We start from the raw sequence: 17,312 nt of genomic DNA on the forward strand, positions 1-17,312 counted from the left end.
ACTCATGTACTGTACATGAATGATTAAGATTGTTTTATTAGTTCTAATTTTAACCATCCGTTTTAATCATATAATTGAAATTTACTCTTTTCACACTATAATCTCTCACTTGATATGCTTACAGTTTATATTCAAATTTCCACCCTTGACTAGTTTCAACCGATTCAGCAAAGTGCTAGAATCCTGATCTGTTGTGCAGCCTTTCAAATCTGCCAGTGTGTTGTTAGAGATTTTTTGTTTCTAAATACTCAAAAAGCAGTACATAAAGTTAATGGATAGTGTTTGGGTTTTAAGAAAAGGTGGTGTCTAATATTTTATTAGACAGCTAAATATGCATACATATATGGGGTTGAAAATTTAAAAAAGCAAAGGAGGGGGGACTAGCTAAGTAGCTTCAATACATGCATACTACTGGTAATCAAATCTGAATTCCTTCAACAAGTATGATGCCTTGCATAAGTGCTGGCAAGGAAAGCCTGAAATGGCTGGTGTGTGATTAATGGAACTCCCTGTACATGTTCTAACTCATTTGTGAAGCATGTTCTTGAACTTGTTATCTAAATCTACATTTTCTTTTTATTATTTTTAGTGTTGATTGAGTTTTAGCCACAAGTTTACCAGCCTATGCTGCTTGGTAGATGAAATCAATTGGCAAGGATTATGACAATATTATGGAGCATGAATCTAATAGGCAGCTAATTCCTCCAAGTTCTCCTGATAAAAGCAACATAGTTGGAGCCCCAAGGTCAAATCCTCGAATTGGTTTTGAATACCAGGTGGAAGTTCCTTCCATGATAAAAGAATCAAAACGGCTTAAACTTCTAATGAATACTGTTGATTCAGAACTTGTACATAATGAAGTGGAGGATAATGTAGCTAATTTGAATAACTCATGGAGTGATGCTGATGTAAAAAGTTTTCTCCTTGGTTTGTTTATCTTTGGGAAGAATTTTGTGCAGATAAAAAGATTTTCAGAGAACAAAGGGATGGGGGAAATACTGTCGTTTTACTATGGGAAGTTTTAAGTCTGATGAATATCATAGATGGTCAGACTGCAAAAAATTAAAAGGGAGAAAATGTATGACAGGACACAAAAATTTCTCTGGTCGGAAGCAACATGAACTATTGTCTTGCTTGACTCACCATGTCTTAGAACAATTTAAAGATGCTTTGCAACAGGTATTCAACCTTGCTTTCTCTGAGAATCCCATGTCTTCCGTGTTGCTGTTGATGAACTACAATATGCATGTTTCAGCTACATTATTATTAGCTTAGCTTGTGTCAATGCATACTATGATGTCAATGGTATTATTTAGAGCTTTATTATCAGTGGATTCTTATTCCCTTCAGTTCTCACTTTGCTCATATTTATAATCAGGTTTCCAAGTCATATTCAGAGGGGAGAATTTCTCTAGAAGAATATATCACTTCTTTGAAGTCTACTGTAGCACTTGGTGTTCTTGTGGAAGCTGTAGGTATTGGTAAGGGGAAGGAAGACCTTACCCGCCCAACTGTGGAACATGTGAAGAAAACCCAGGTGTTTTCAATACAAACTAGCAAAGCTTGGTCTTCTCTTGGACCTAGTGATATAATCAAACATTTGACTGGGGGATATCGACTGAGCAAAGCCAAAAGTAATGATATCTTCTAGGAAGCTGTTTGGGCCGCTTACTGGCAAGAGGTTGGCACTCGGAGAAACTAAAGAATCAAGGCTCTCTGAGCTCCAAAAATTTTGTGGCCTTTCTTTTCCCTGGTGTTAAAAAATTTTCAAGAAGAAAACTTGTGAAAGGTGATCATTGCTTTGATTCTGTCAGTGATGTCTTGAGCAAAGTGGTAGCTGAACCAAATCTTCTTAAGCTTGAAGTTGTAGAAACTAAAGTTGGTGGCAGCAATGAGGAAGATGCAGAAACGGGATCCAACAAGGATGGTCAACCTGATAACCATCACCATCGTTACCTCAAACACCGAGCTTCTACTAACAATGGAGACCATATGAAGTGTGCAATTTTTTATACTGATTTGGTGCACAGAGGGAAGTCATCTAATTTAAGGGAATTGAAATCTTTACCTGGCAATTCGGTAGGTAAAGTTGAGGTAGATGCTGATGATATAGCATATAATAAAGGGAACAAGCATATTAGTAAAACAAAACACAGGAAAGGTAAGCTTGATGACATTTCACCAAGTGGGACAGAAACTGCTAAGATATACAGCAAAAAGAATAGTAGTAATGCTGACTGCCAGAAAGCTAAACACAATAGAGATGCTACTGGCCAAAAAGAAGTGAATGCTAACCCTGATGATGCAAACAAGATGACAGAAAACCGTGAAAATCAGAAGACCTGTGTGCCTGATGGCAATCAACCAAAGAGAATCATAGAGAATCAATTCAGTCAAAGAGCAAGATCAGGTCATTCAGATGTTGCAGTTCCTCCCATCAAACGGCAAAGACTCACTGCTTGGGCTAAGGCTGAGACAAGCCACATTCTTAAGAACTCCTCAGGAGGCTTAGGATCAGAAAAACTGGGACTCTCAGTCATCTTGCTTTCCAGATGCCAACAAGAAAGCCGGTAATCCACTCAGTCATCAGCAGGATGTGACTCTAATTTCTTCTTCAGCTGAAGTAAGTGTGGAATTGAAAAAAGAAGGAAAAAATTTCAATAGAGTCTGTCTTGACAAGGGTATTTCTTGTGACAAAGTTGATAAATATGAATCACAACATTCCATCAACTTCAATGCACCTCAGGTTCCACTGAAGTTTGAAGATGGTGAAATGATGGCAAAGGCAGAGAAGGATGAGCAGGGCCTAAAGCCAAATGATACAATTCCAAGGAGGAAGAGCACAAGAAATAGACCATTGACAGTTAGAGCGTTGGAATCTTTTGCAAATGAATTCTTGCATGCACAAAGGAAACAGAAAAGAAAAGACATCCTGATACTTAAAGACCCATTCAACGCTTGCAGCCGCAAGGCTCGCACCAAAGGTCTAAAGAATGTTGCATAGTCATAGCTCAGGTCATGGGACTCCAGATTCAATAGTAAAACAGCCTTTGAATGAAAGATTCTAGTGTCAATGAAAGTATAGCAAGCCTTTAGATTATATTAAATCGTAGTGGTTTATTTATTCTAGGAATTTCAGAAGTCACCTGTCATGGTGAGGTTTGACTTTGGGAAACTTATGCTTCTCCCGTCTGACTTTATTGCATTTGAAGTTAACAGACATAATGTACAGAATTTTGCCATATGGGAAATTTGATGAGTTAAAGGTTTTTTGTTTTCTGGTAATTTTAAGTTTCATGAAACGTGCTCGGAAGTACATAGCTATCATGATTTAAAGAACAAATCAGAGGCCTGTTGAAAATGGCTTTTGAAAACATATCTTGCTTGTTAGCTTGTTGTGTATATTTTAATGTTCAGAAATCCCGCTCTTTCTTTCTCTTTTTGTTTTGTTTATTCGTGTTCAAGCATGCTATAAAAGCCGTGCATGTTTGTTCAAGTTTTATTATATTTCAGCTGTTCAAGCATTACTTTTACTTCTCAACTAGCCATGTCAGAGATCTTAAACATGTCATCAAATTACAATTTAGGGAGCAGTACTAACGACCTATAAATATAAAAGTGATTGTGGATTGATGGTCCAAGAAAGTCCAATATGAGAATCTAGTTGTTCGATTCAGGGGTGAACCTGACATTATATATGTAACTTGTGTTTGATTGGATGCCTCATATATCGTTATGAACTTGTAAGCTAGCAGGGCAAGTAAATAATCATTTTAGAACTAGGAAAATATTTGAGCTCAGGAAGTGTTAGGTAGTTTCATCTGTCACTGCGGAAAGTTGTCATCTTCTATTTGGCCTTTGCAACTCTTGTACTGAGAATCGTTTCCTGAAACACGTATGATTTTCAATAAATAGCATAAATTAATATCTTTTTAATGCGAATTTTGGTCTCTCCCTGACAAGATCACATAAACAGACTTGCATTTTTTTTTTAAAATCCTAGTTGTTTAGTGAATTCTTTCACGTAGTATTGTTGTTTATGCATAATCAGATAAGATTTAAATATGTTTCAAATCCCTGCAAACTGTGTTTTGATTTTGGTTCTTGTAAAAAAAAGTTTAATCCTTATGTAGCGTAAATCAATTTTATACTATCATTCAATCACACATTATTATATTTCTTTAGAAAAATTGTTTGTTTTTCATCCCTCTAAAGTAAATTTGTTATTTGTAGTCAGGTAAAAAATGAGTAGATTTTGATTTTAGTCCTTGTAAAATATTTTTCTTTAGTTTTAATCCCTCCAAAATTTGATATCACTATTTTTTTCTTTGTTAAAGTTCATCTAAAGGAACTCAGAGTTGACACAATAATGTAAGACATTAATGTGTTCACATGTGAAAAAAATAATCTATTTAGTGAGATAATCAATGGGTTGGAAAATATCCATAATTCTCCTTGTGACATCCATACACCTTAGATTAAGTTATGATCCAATGGGTTGGAAAATATCTATAATTTCTAATCCATGACAAAAAAAAAAGATTTATTTAAAGGTAGATAAATAACATTTATTTTTAGGATCTAGATTTTTTTTGAGATAGATAAATCAACATTAAGGTAGATAAATCACATGTTAGTATTCGTATTAGGAGTTAGCATGGGTCAGGTCAAATCAAATTTGTGGTATTTTTCTATCCGATTTCATCAATTTTAATCTGTTTAGTTTAAATTTGATTTTTTCTAAATTAAGTTTGCAACTTGATCATCTAAATCAATTTGATCATCATCGATTTTGATCATATTGAATAAGGTCGGGTCATTAGATTTATGATTAAAATAAAAATGAAAAAATTGAAAAATAATTATGATAATATGCAATTTTATACATTTAACTCAGAAATTATTTTTTATGTATTAGTCTAATATGAAACTTTTTCAATTCCATTCTTAAGTTAAAAATTAAATCATGTTTTACAATCATAATAAAAATAAAAGTAAACATAGTAAGTAATCAGTTATATCAAATTGGATTAGATTTTGAAATTCAAAATCTGAGATTGAATCGAAACTCATCGGATTTTTATTTTTTAAATTCAATTCAAGCCAATGATCTAAATCAATATGAATTTTTTAGTTTATATTGGTTCGGATATTCACTGAGTTGTTGGATTGGTTCAGATTCATGATCACCCTCAGGAAAAATTGTTGAGTAGGGTCGGATATAAGTTTTTCCCAACTTTTAAAAGTGAGGTCGAAAATGTAATTCCTCGTCCGGCCATGTCCTTGAACCCGGCCTGCTGCATACATATATTTTATATATTTTTTTCATTGATAAATTTTATAATGGAGACAAGATAGGGAGAGGGAAGAGAGTTTAAAAAACTAATTATGAAAAACAATATGTTGAATTGATTTTGATCAAGTGTTAATTAGATTATCTATTGGATTTTAAAATAAAAGAGGATACCCATTTAATAATTATATGATCTATCCTTCAAGTTTGGTGGCATGCATGACGGGAGCTTAATGTTATGTTACTCTTTAGTATATATATGTCCCATGGTGTAGGTGCTAATCAAGTGCAAAGAAGCAGAAAAATATCCATCTGAGTGAGTTGCGCATAGGCTGATTTTTTGTGAATGCTGGAAAGAATTTTTGGCAAACAAATGGTGGGCACAGATATTGTTGGATGACTGTAGGGAATTTTACATCAAGATTAGCAGTTGAATAAGTTAGCAACATGCTTACAGTCTCAAATCTCAATAGCATATCTCGCTTTCGATAGCATATACAGGTAGGTAGTATGATTATGGATAGCGGAAGGCATAATCATGTGGCAATGCGTGGTGTATAAATGGAGGTTTTTTTTTTTTTTTTTTAATTCAAAGGATGCATGAAATCGTTGGGTGGGTAGATACATAGGTGAAGGTATAAATGCAAATATCTTAAGAAAGGGAAATAAAATTGTAATTTTAGAAATTTTTAAATTCAGTTAAAGCAAAAAGAAAATAAATAAGAAGGATCACATGACTCATATTGGTTTATTTCTAGTGTATTGGTCAATTATCAAGTTTCATTAATTTCACAAGTTACAAATATTATATTACAATCACTTTTACCTCTACAAATTAAATTTTACCCCAAGCTGAATCGACACCTCTTTGATTATATCATTGATGGTACATAAATCAAAAAAGATTTGTTGGTTGTGTTTGCACAATAACTAAATCTATAATCGTCTTAAAGATAGATTTACAATCAACACTTAATTTTTTCTCTTAATATGTTCAAGGTATTTTGAGAGCTATTTCTAACTTCACAAGAATGCACAATTACAAAAAAGAATAATGAATACTTTTGCGGAATAGTTGTTCTTATCTTCAAAGTTTCTGTTATATATATATATTTCATCTTTAAGTGTTTGTTGTCTCAAAACGACTAGAATTCTTTTTTTGGAAAAAAATGTAAATTATATTAAACCCAAAATTATACAATAATAAATGGAGCATAACCCGCCGTTAAAGAAAATTAAAAGTCTCCCAAATACAAGAAGACCTATATCAAGATGCTAAAACAAATGCAACAGGTGCGCTTGTCTATACATAAGAAACTTAATCTTGCTAATAACCTCTATTACAGAAAATTGATAAACGACTAGAATTCTTAATTCCATCTAATGCATGTGGTCACTAAAACATTTATTGTTTGCATTAAATGTACGTCCTTTCTTCACGCAAAGAGTTTACTATTTATTGTTGGCGTATACAATAGGAAATCACTCCTTCCTTTTTGTTAGAGTAGGTTTGTGCAATAGAGCTCTTATAGGATTCAACATATATTAGGAAAATGTTTCTATAAAATAGATCTCGACACAAAATATTCAATGTAAATATCATCTTTAATGTTGTATCAAATCATGCTTCAATCTGGCTATTGTCCGAAACATCAAATACAGATTTTACAAGACATTTTTTTATAGCGCATAAGACTCAACTTTTAACTTTTGTATTTACATCTAATCAAAATAATTAAGGATCATAATTTGTCTTAAGACACACATGTCTATTGACTTAACAAAAGACTATTCAAAGGCCTTTGTTATTGTTATTTTTATCTTTTTTTTAATATATGAGTTGGACTGGATTTTACAAGAATGAATTAGATGGATCACGAATAAATGTATTATGGGAGTTGATATTGGCCGGACCAAATTTGTTATTGTTCCCTACCATTACATGAAAAAGACCAAAATACCCTAATTGGCACACACCCTTCCTCACCACTCTTTCTTTCTTCCTTCCTTCCTTTTCTCTTTCCCTTTCTTCATTTCCTCTTTCCCCCTCTCTTCCTTCCTTGTCTCACGAAGCTCTCCCTTGTGCTCGATATTTTTTTTCTCTGTTTGTCAACAGAAGGAATCATGATCGCATTGTGCAATTTGTAAATCACGATTTCATTGTGTTGCGAATTTGCCTCACAACGGAATTGTGATTTGATTGTATTGCAATTTCTGTTGTACTATGGGAGCAGAAAAAAATGTTCAACAAAAGTATGATTCTGTTGCACAGTATACAACAAAATCATACTTATTGTATATTTTTTTGTATCCTCAATTGCACAATGAAATTCTAATTCTATTATATAATATTTTCGTCACTCCAAATGCATAGCGGAAACACACTACCGCTAAATTAGTGGGATAAAAAAAAAATATACAACAAATATGTGATTTTGTTGTGTATTATACAACAGAATCACACTTGTATTGCATAATATTTTTCGTACCCTCATCCGTGCAACAAAAGTGTATTTCTACTATGCAAAGTGAGAAAAAATATCTTTAGAATTTTTGAATGTTAATAGAGACTAATACTAATATTATTGGGATCAATAGCAATTGCCATGCACTATTTTGCAAATCCTAGATGCAACTCAAATCACTTTGGTTTGGATAATTCCTCCTATAGTAGACTGCAGTTGGGAATCATTTGATTTTCTGCATTGCAATATTGACATAGAATTAGGTCTCCGAATGTAGGTATATATACTAAACTGTAAGTACGTAACTGCAGTCTGCAGAAAAATAAACATTGTTACTAAATACGTAAAATGTAAAATAAAATATTAAATCTAGTGCAACAAATGTCTATCTGACTATAATGTGTGTTTGGTAGCAAGTTCCACACACAGTCCGTGCAAATTTTGACGTCAAATTGTTAATTTTATGCAGAAGCTGCAATACAAAGCTTCCATATACTGACGCGTGTCTCCTTTTAGATGCAGAACCAACGCTATATAATTGATATGTGGGCTGCTTTCTTGATTGTAGATGTCTGTTTTAATATTTAAAAAATAATCTAATAATTATTTAGATAAAGATATTTAAATATATATTTTAATAAAATAAAAAATAGATTAAATTGTTTTAATAGATTAAATTATTATTTTTATTTTAAAGATTGATTATATAAATTTTCAAATTATGTATAATTCTTATATAAGTAGATAGTTTCTTTTCTTAGAATTTTACATATAAATATTTTTTTTTGTATAAGGGGTTGCTTAAGGATCGAGAAAAAAAAAATAGTAAATTTTTTTATGCAATTGGTAGAGAAGAAGAAAAATAATAAACAACACGAAATTTTGTGAACTATTGAAAATAAACTTTCTATATATATATATATATTATTTAAAGAATTTTATTATTAAATTAATGAACATATGTATATTATGTTTTAATCATTGCAAATATTATATGTCTTAGTTATTATATTACATATATAATTATTGTTATATATGTGATTTCATATTATTAGTTGATTCTATTATGTTATTATGTGATTTTGAGAATTATTATTAGATGGCATACAAACATGTAAGATGAATGTTATAACTAGTCTGAAATTCAATGTTTTCAATTGTCAAGCCTCCGCAGAAAATACGAAATATTTACTAATTGATATATAATTTACTTATAATTAATTAATCAGTGTATGAAAATGTTGAATCTTCGGTTTAAAAGAATTTTCCCGGAACGACGTTGCATTGTGGGAAATAATAAAAGAAACATTTTCCTTACACTGCAAAGGGGAACTACCTGTACCTGTTGCTGTTTGCATCTTTAAGTTTGCTTCTTTAAACGCTGCTTGAGGTTTATCAGTTTATAGACCTATGGACCGAGGTGCACGGTAAAATATCCCTGTCTTTGGTGTATTCAGATAAGAGATGTTTCTCGGTTTATCTATTTCTATAAATGAAAAATTTTAAAAATTAAAAGTTGAAAAATTCTTATATAATAATCCAAAAATTACAATAAAAAAGAAAAGGAGAGATTGATATATTTTTCTTCAACTTTTTCTTTCTCTTGGCTTTTTTCTAAATTTTATGTAGATTTATTATGTGTAAATAAATGTATACCAAAAAAAAAAAATTACAACGTTGCATCTGCCTAGTTATATAAATACTGTAAATCACTAAATCCCGCAAAAAAGCTTTTGTAATGGATGACTAATTGGTCATTACGTATCTCTTATATGTTCGCATTTTCCTTCCTCGGTCCGAAATTAATTAGGAATTTTGTGTTTCCAAAAGAAGAAAGAAAATATCCCTAAGTGAGAAATTTTTATTTTTTTTAAAACAGAAAAGTCTAAAATGGATTTCGCCATTCATTATGCCATTGCTTTTTACGCAAACATGTTGGTTAAGAGTTGAGATCAGTAAAGAGTTAAAAAAATTTGATTCAGCCGGTAAGATTAGGTTTATATCTTATAAGAAATAATAACATGAGTTCAAATTTTTTTATTAATGTAAGTTGAATGTTATTAGTAGGCAATATGTAAATATTTTTATAATTAAATTAATTAAGTTTTGAGTTCTCAAAATTATGAGTTACGAGGGTTTTGAATTTTTCGTCCTTAAATTATTTTTAAAAAAAAATTGACCCTAAAAAATTTGTCGATATTATAAATAGTTTTTAAATATTTTTTTGTTATTATAAATAATCCTTCAAGACGAGAGCAAAATCATTCTTTTCTCACACTCACAATGAATATCACTATAAATTGTAGATGAGAAGGATGAATTTTTGTTGGCAGTTATAAATCTTCTCATGAATAGTTGTTGTATGTTCATAAGTATTTCGAATGTTAGAGTTCAATAATAATTCTTCTTTTTTTCTTTTATATTTTAATAACATAATATTTTAATTGTTTACTTAAATATAATAAAACTTACATAAAATATATGTGACATATACATAACATTTAATATATATTGTTTCATAACATTTTATCATTTAACATAAGACATTAACAACAAATACTATTTTTAATAATGACAAATTATTTAGAAACTAATTTTTTTTTAAAAAAAATAATTTTGGGACAAAAATTTAAAACTTCATAATATAAGAACTAAAAACTTTATTAACCCTTTATAATTCCTTAAACTTAATGTATGCTCTAACTTAATGTGCCTAAGACTCAACTAACTTAAACTTTAATTCTAATAATAATAAAAAAACAGACAAGAGGAGAGACCTAATATTATTTGGTTCCACTTCCGGTGTTCTATCATGCAAGCTAATTATGTGTGATAATTGTGCAGTTTTTTACATCAACTTAAAATTTCAAATTACATTTTTATTTCCAATAAACATTGATGCATTAGACTCATGGGATGATAACTTTGAATATTCACGTCTGATCTGTTTCCTGTTAACTTCTTTTTCTTTGTGTAACTAGGAGTTGTATGATTGCACGCCCCTATTAATGTACTTTTCATTGAGTGTAATTTGATGGGCTTGCAAAGTTTCAAAACAAAATGATTTTAAGTTAGTTGTAGATAGAGACAAGTATCTTCTTAATGAAGCCAAGTGGACATCAAATCATGTAATTAATCCTATTCAAAAACCATTCTTAGAAACAACAAAGTGAAACCTTTCGTGGAAATTTCACACACTAAGTTCCCGCCCTTATCTCTCACTTTCAAGATTCAAGTGTGAAGTGAAGGACATGCATCATGGGCTCCACCTGGCAATTTCGTTTGGGCCCCATGTCCTACATCTACTGACCTTCACGGGTCCAATATCATTCGAGGTTTTACCAACAAGGGAATCTATTCGGATTATCTCCTCTTCCATTATTAGTTTATTTTAATTATTTATCAAGCACTGTCCGTACTACAAGAAACAACACTAACTTTTCCTACGCTGCATGGAATGGATTTTTGAAAATTTAAGCAAATTAAGAGCATGTTTGGATATTTGTTTGGAGTGTTCTAAACTTAGTTTCGAGAGTAAACTTAATTTCATAATATGTTTAGTTAACTTCAATAATACATTCGCACACACTTATATTTTACTTGAAACAAAATTTTCATAAAAGCAAGATTAAGATTTCTTTTGCAAAGTTTACTAAGTGAAAACTACTCCAAAATTAAGTTTGTCCATTTTCATTGACTAAGTCTTTTATCTCATACTAAAACTTTCATAATTATTTTAAAATCACATGGATATATATAATTGATACTTGAATTTATTAGTGGATGTGCTTGGTGTCCGTTATTTTCAATAAACCTTATAAAATATTAAATGAGCACCAAAACACATAATCATGTCTCAAGTTTTAACCTATTAGGGTTTTCATTATTTTCTAATGGGTCAAATTGATTTTCGTTCATTAAGTCTATATCAATTTTCTTTTGTTAGTCGTCTAATGATCACTTTATATTGAACCCATTTAAATGTAAATAACTAATATAAATGTTATAATATAATATGTAGTCCATATTAATTAATTAGGAATTATAAAATTTCTAACACTTGTAAGAAAAATATGAAGATATTTATTATTAGCCTAAATGATCTATTTTATCTTTTATCTTATTTTTTTGTTTAGTTTAGTTTTTTTATTGATCTTTTAGAAAATTTAATTTGATTTTTTATCTTTTTTTTTTTGGTTCAGTTTAATTTTTTATCTTTTAAAAAGTTCAATTTGATTCTTTATGTTATTTTGTTGTTCAATTTAGTTCTTTATTTTAATTTTTTTGTTATTTTAATCCTTTAGTTTATTTTAAATTGATGTCATTAATCATATAAAAATAAAATTTGTTTGTTCAATTTTCTCTCTTTCCCCTCCACTTCATTTTTAATTGAAAAAATTTATTCTTAAATGATTAACAATATCAATGTTAAATGGACCTAAGAATTGAATTAAATAAAAAATAAAATAAATTACTTAAATAAGATAAAGAATTAAACTAAATAAAAATAAAATAAAATAAATGACCAAATTGAACTTTTTAAAAGATAAAAAATTAAATTAAAAAAAATAAGATAAAGGACCAAATAGGTTATTTTAATTTATTATTACTAAAGTTCATCACTGTTATATATTTTCATGTGCTATAAAAATAAATTTTAGAATTAAGTAGAGAGATTTGAAGAAATTTGTGTGTGAAGATGGAACCCTTTTATTATTACCTTTTTCATTGATATATTTATGAAACACGTGAATAGCATAAATAAGGATTTTTTATCAAAAAAAAACATGAAGGATTTTTGTTATAAGATTCTGTTGGATAACAAGCTGAAAGTTTGCTACCCATTTTATTTTTTTACCCAAAGACTTTAAATAGGGGCTTATATAATACTCATTTCATCCTTCTTTTTTCAGAAATTTATTGATTCAATTTTATAAGATTTTTTTTCTGATTTCTATATGTATTAATTATTTTTTCCTGCATACTTTTACTTAATTATTCTTTCTTCAAACATTAATGATAAATAATTAAGGAAATAAAGAGATAATAAAAGGATAAAATTTGAATGATATTATAAATAATTGACAAATTTAATGTGATTAACTAAATTAATTATTTTTCTTAGGTGTGAATTAATTTAAAGAGTCTTATAATTAAAGATAAAGAGAGTAATATTTTAGCTAATATTTTAAAAGCTTTAAAATTTATAATAACAATAATTAGTAAGGTGATAAATTAAATTTGAAAGCAAAATGTGGGACGAAGAAGTCAAGTATGTCACGAATTGTACTCAAGATAAGAAAGGACGACTGTGATGACGTGAACTTGATAAATTATTGAAAGTAGTTTTAACAATAATATTTTACATACTTATATTAAATTCATAAAATATATATATATATAAAAAAAAAAAACACACCCTAGTTTAGGGGTTGCTGCGTAGGAAATGATAAGAAAATTTAATTTACTCAATTTACCTTATTAGTAAAATGCTCATTGTTCATTGCATAGTTGGTGTTTGTTTTTAGTTCCGTATAGCGTGCAAAATGCATCCTGTTGTAGCTTTTGAATAGCAACAATCGAAGCATTAAATCAAAGACTTTGTCGTTGTCCATTGCATGTGTTTCATGCGAATTAATGTAACATTAGCAGTCAGAAAACATCTTACAACTTCATTTAACGGTGGATAAATGAACTAGTAATAGGTTTTTAAGCGGGCTCACTTTTTTCTTTAAGGATACATAAGAGCGTTTCTTAAACTTGACTTCCATCTCACACTCATTTAATGATAGAAACAAATTTTGCAACTTAATTATAAAAGCAATTTAAGGAATAATTTAATGATTTTTTATCCATGAAAATAAAAAACAGAGTAAAAAACTTATAATAACTTATAAATCTTATTCAATCAACCGAACTACCATTTTGACACTAAAGCATGATTTGGAAGGATAACAAGGCAAAATGAAATTTTAAAAAATGCCAACCTGGGATGCATGTGAGATGTATGTTCGCAAAAGTTAGCACTTGAAAGAGATCCACGTACTTAAGAGATCCACGTTAGCACTTGAAAGATCCACTCAGAATTGTTTGTAATAATCAATGTACTTAAAAGATTACCTGAAAGCATTTACTCGAAGAAAATATATATTGCAAAAGTGATTGTGGCCAGATTAGGTTGGATTGATCTTGTTAAAAGAATAAAAGTTGAACTGATTAAATTTTGTTTAGTTGAGTTCAATTTGATATTTGTTTTAACTTGATGACTGAGATCGGGTGATCCTATTATAAAAAGAAGCCAAAATGGGTGTTGGTTTTTATATTAATGTTGCAAACAACTAAAATAATAGTATTATTTATATTAAAACTTCAAAATAAATATAATAGATTAATATTTTTTTGGTACAGACATATAATTGATTAATATAATCAATGTATTTTGAATTACAACTGATTTTTTAAAGGGTGTTAATTACAATTTATTAAGCTAAGTAGTGTTTATAATTACGTAATGCTTATGACTTAAAACGGTTAAAATATCACATGTTTCAATTAATTTTTTTTCTTGAAAGGATGTTACAATTGATTTTTAATTACAATCTTTTTTTTATAAAATAATTACAATCTTTCAAGTTAAACTATTTGATTTCAGTTATATATAAATTTCTCCCTCTATGAATATATAAATTTAAGTTTTCATAAACAGCTCAACACAGAAGCTCTTTTAATTTGACTCGCTCACAAAATTCATTAATATTTAGCGTCATGGAAATAGAAATTGATGATTAATTAATTATTAGCTTAGGGTTTTCAAGCGTTTATATCAATTATTACCTTTGTAATAGTGTTTTTTCTTTTCCACCAAAATATTTTCCATACACATAATCAAACACTGACCACCTTAAAGAATTTGTCGTGGAAAATTCATAAAATATGATCTTTGATATGATGGGTTACAAGTTCAAGGTCTTACTCATTTTTTTTTTCATTTGAAATAAAGTAAATGTAAGTCTTCCAGAAGTATTTTTCTAAATTCAAAGTAGTTTTTTTACCTTAAACAAACAGAAATTATATCCTTTAAACTTTTAAGAGTGACTATTTTAGTAGAAGAGATTTTGTGTTGTGTTAGAAAAATATCTCCATTCTAATTTTTTTTACTAAAAAAAAGTCATTTTAACTTAATTATGTCCAAAATTAAAAATCGTTTTCAAATAGATCAAATTTCTATACAAGTATTTAATTGCCTGATGATTTAAAACGTACATGTAGACCTTTTAAAGCCACTCAATTTTCCCAAATCGTCTATTGAGAGGAGGAGACAGCATATATATAGAATCATATCTAGGGTTGTTCAAAAGTATATCCGCTTTACTTAATCATTCATTTTTTTACCACTTTTATATATAATTGAAGTGTGATCAATGGAGGCCAGGGAAAAAAAATAATTCAAATTTGAAATAACGAAGAACTAAAGAGTGTAAAAGGCTAAAAGCTTTGACCATCATTGCACATCCAACTCAACCAAATGGAGTTTCTTTTTATCATTATTTACCAAACGGCAACAAAAAGATCGAACTCATAATCTCCATGTGGATCTACCATGGCATTCTAAGTTTGATCATATTTGCAAAAGGAAAAAACTCCCCCCCCCCCCCCCCCCCCCCCCATATACCAAAAGACAAGGAAAGAGAATGATTATCAAATATATATATATATAAGGAAAAGGAAAAGCTTTGATGGAAAATGTTACTTTTAGCAGTTCAAACAAAGACGTATAAGCAGTTGCACATGACGAGGAGCACAGCATTGGGCAGATTCATATCATTTGCAACGAAGTCGGTCCCATTTGGGAATCAAAAAGAGCCTCAGAAAAGGTCACAGCGCTAGCTATTTAGTGAGTAGTGAGTGTTTTTACTCATCAAACCCTAAATTGTGTGGACCTTATTAGGGTTTGGGAATTATTTGCTTGTTCTTTGTCGGCAAATGCACCATCTAAATGATAAAGTCATGAATTTAATTGTTTTCTATAGTCATATCGTACAGGTTGATGTATGAGATTATATCAAAAAGAAGAAAAAGATGTACATCTTCATAATTGTAAAACCCGCTGTAAGCCATTCATGCATGTGATAATATATCACTTTTTGTCCCCCTTATGCGTATATATATGTCCTTTTACCTATTCTCTGACAATTATTTCATTTATTACCTCTATACTTTTGTTTTGTTTTGAGCTTTCATAAATGATCCTATAGGCCAGTTGGTAACATTTTCCTTCTTAATAGATTAATCCAGAAATCTAAAAGTTTTATTTTATTTTTATTTTTTGGGCTGAATGACAGGGGCACAAGCCCAACAACGTACAAACAAATTAAGAAAAACTAGCGAATAAACACAATAGCTGAGGAATCAGCTAATAGGGCTATCGATAAGAAATCTACAACTCAGGAGTAGGCTATTAAGAAAACAATGAAAACATGCTTGATTTGGGTAACTTTTTCGGGGGGAGACAAAATAATAATTTGGGGCAGAAACAGCAATAACATTAAGTTGTTCAAGATTTTTACATGAACGACAGTTACATTTACAGATTTTGTTAATATTAGTCTTAGGATTCGATTTTCAACTATGCAAAAAAAATGCCATTTATGAAGAATTTAATTTGCATGTCAGTATAACTTTTGCTTAACAAAAATTAAATTGTTAGTACGAATATATTGTAAGTTTATACTAATAATATGATATATAATACCAATAAACAACTCTATACCGTTTTAGTAGTTTTAAGGACATTGTTTATTATATTAATTGGTAACATAAAGTGTAATAAATATTCTTTTAATAACATTTTCATTTTTAATTATTTAAACAAATCTTTAATGACTCGTGATGTTAATAAAAGTACTGCGCATGCATGTATATTCACAGAATGTGATCTAGAGAGATAGATCGATCGAGGATGGTACACTGGCTTTAGACATATGAATAAAGTTTATTTACGTACAAAAAAGAAAATCTCCAGATTTGCCCCACATCCCAGTGATACAACCAGACGAATGTCCCACATGTGCTAAGTGCAACTTCCTTCTCATATTTAAATTCTGCATGAGTGAAACTTTTGCTTAAAATGATTGATGAGGATCTTTCATCCATAACACAAAGATTGCCTTTACAGAATTGCAGTGCAATCAGGATAAGAGCGCATTATCCCTTGTACCCTCGATGCACGTAAAAAAACCAAAAAAAGAAACAGTGATATCACAGTATATACATATTGCTCATGCTTAATTTTAAGATAAAAATATAGCCATTTAATTATAACTAATAATATAATTAATTAACAGGATAACAAAATCTTATTAATTACCCTCGATATTAATTGAATAAACGAATATAGGTGAAAATATATAACTAACTAATAATACAAACGGATTATATTAAACACGCAATCTCCTAACAGGGCACAGCAAGAGAGAAAAAAACAAAGCTGATGGTTTATTTGATACATGTCAAATGCCCTTCTTTGTATGATTGTATGAATTGTACGTGAATCG

General features: G+C 29.6%; 1 protein-coding gene across 1 annotated transcript; it reads left to right on the top strand.

Moving 5' to 3' along the window:
• Positions 1-638: 638 nt before the first annotated feature.
• Positions 639-3,004, top strand: LOC114402204. Its single transcript, XM_028364700.1, has 4 exons — positions 639-908; positions 1,379-1,481; positions 1,652-2,570; positions 2,665-3,004. The coding sequence occupies exons 1-4, from the start codon at positions 639-641 to the stop codon at positions 3,002-3,004; spliced, it is 1,632 nt and encodes a 543-aa protein (XP_028220501.1).
• Positions 3,005-17,312: the final 14,308 nt, after the last annotated feature.

The sequence above is a fragment of the Glycine soja genome, chromosome 20 (genome assembly GCF_004193775.1).
Source record: "Glycine soja cultivar W05 chromosome 20, ASM419377v2, whole genome shotgun sequence".
Taxonomy (NCBI): domain Eukaryota; kingdom Viridiplantae; phylum Streptophyta; class Magnoliopsida; order Fabales; family Fabaceae; genus Glycine; species Glycine soja.

Excerpts from the sequence above, each read along its gene's own strand:
- LOC114402204 (XM_028364700.1), top strand. The coding sequence starts at position 639 with ATGAAATCAATTGGCAAGGATTATGACAATATTATGGAGCATGAATCT. Across the intron at positions 909-1,378 it reads ACTCATGGAGTGATGCTGAT|GTTTCCAAGTCATATTCAGA; the intron begins GTAAAAAGTTTT and ends ATTTATAATCAG. Across the intron at positions 2,571-2,664 it reads AGATGCCAACAAGAAAGCCG|AGTCTGTCTTGACAAGGGTA; the intron begins GTAATCCACTCA and ends AAATTTCAATAG.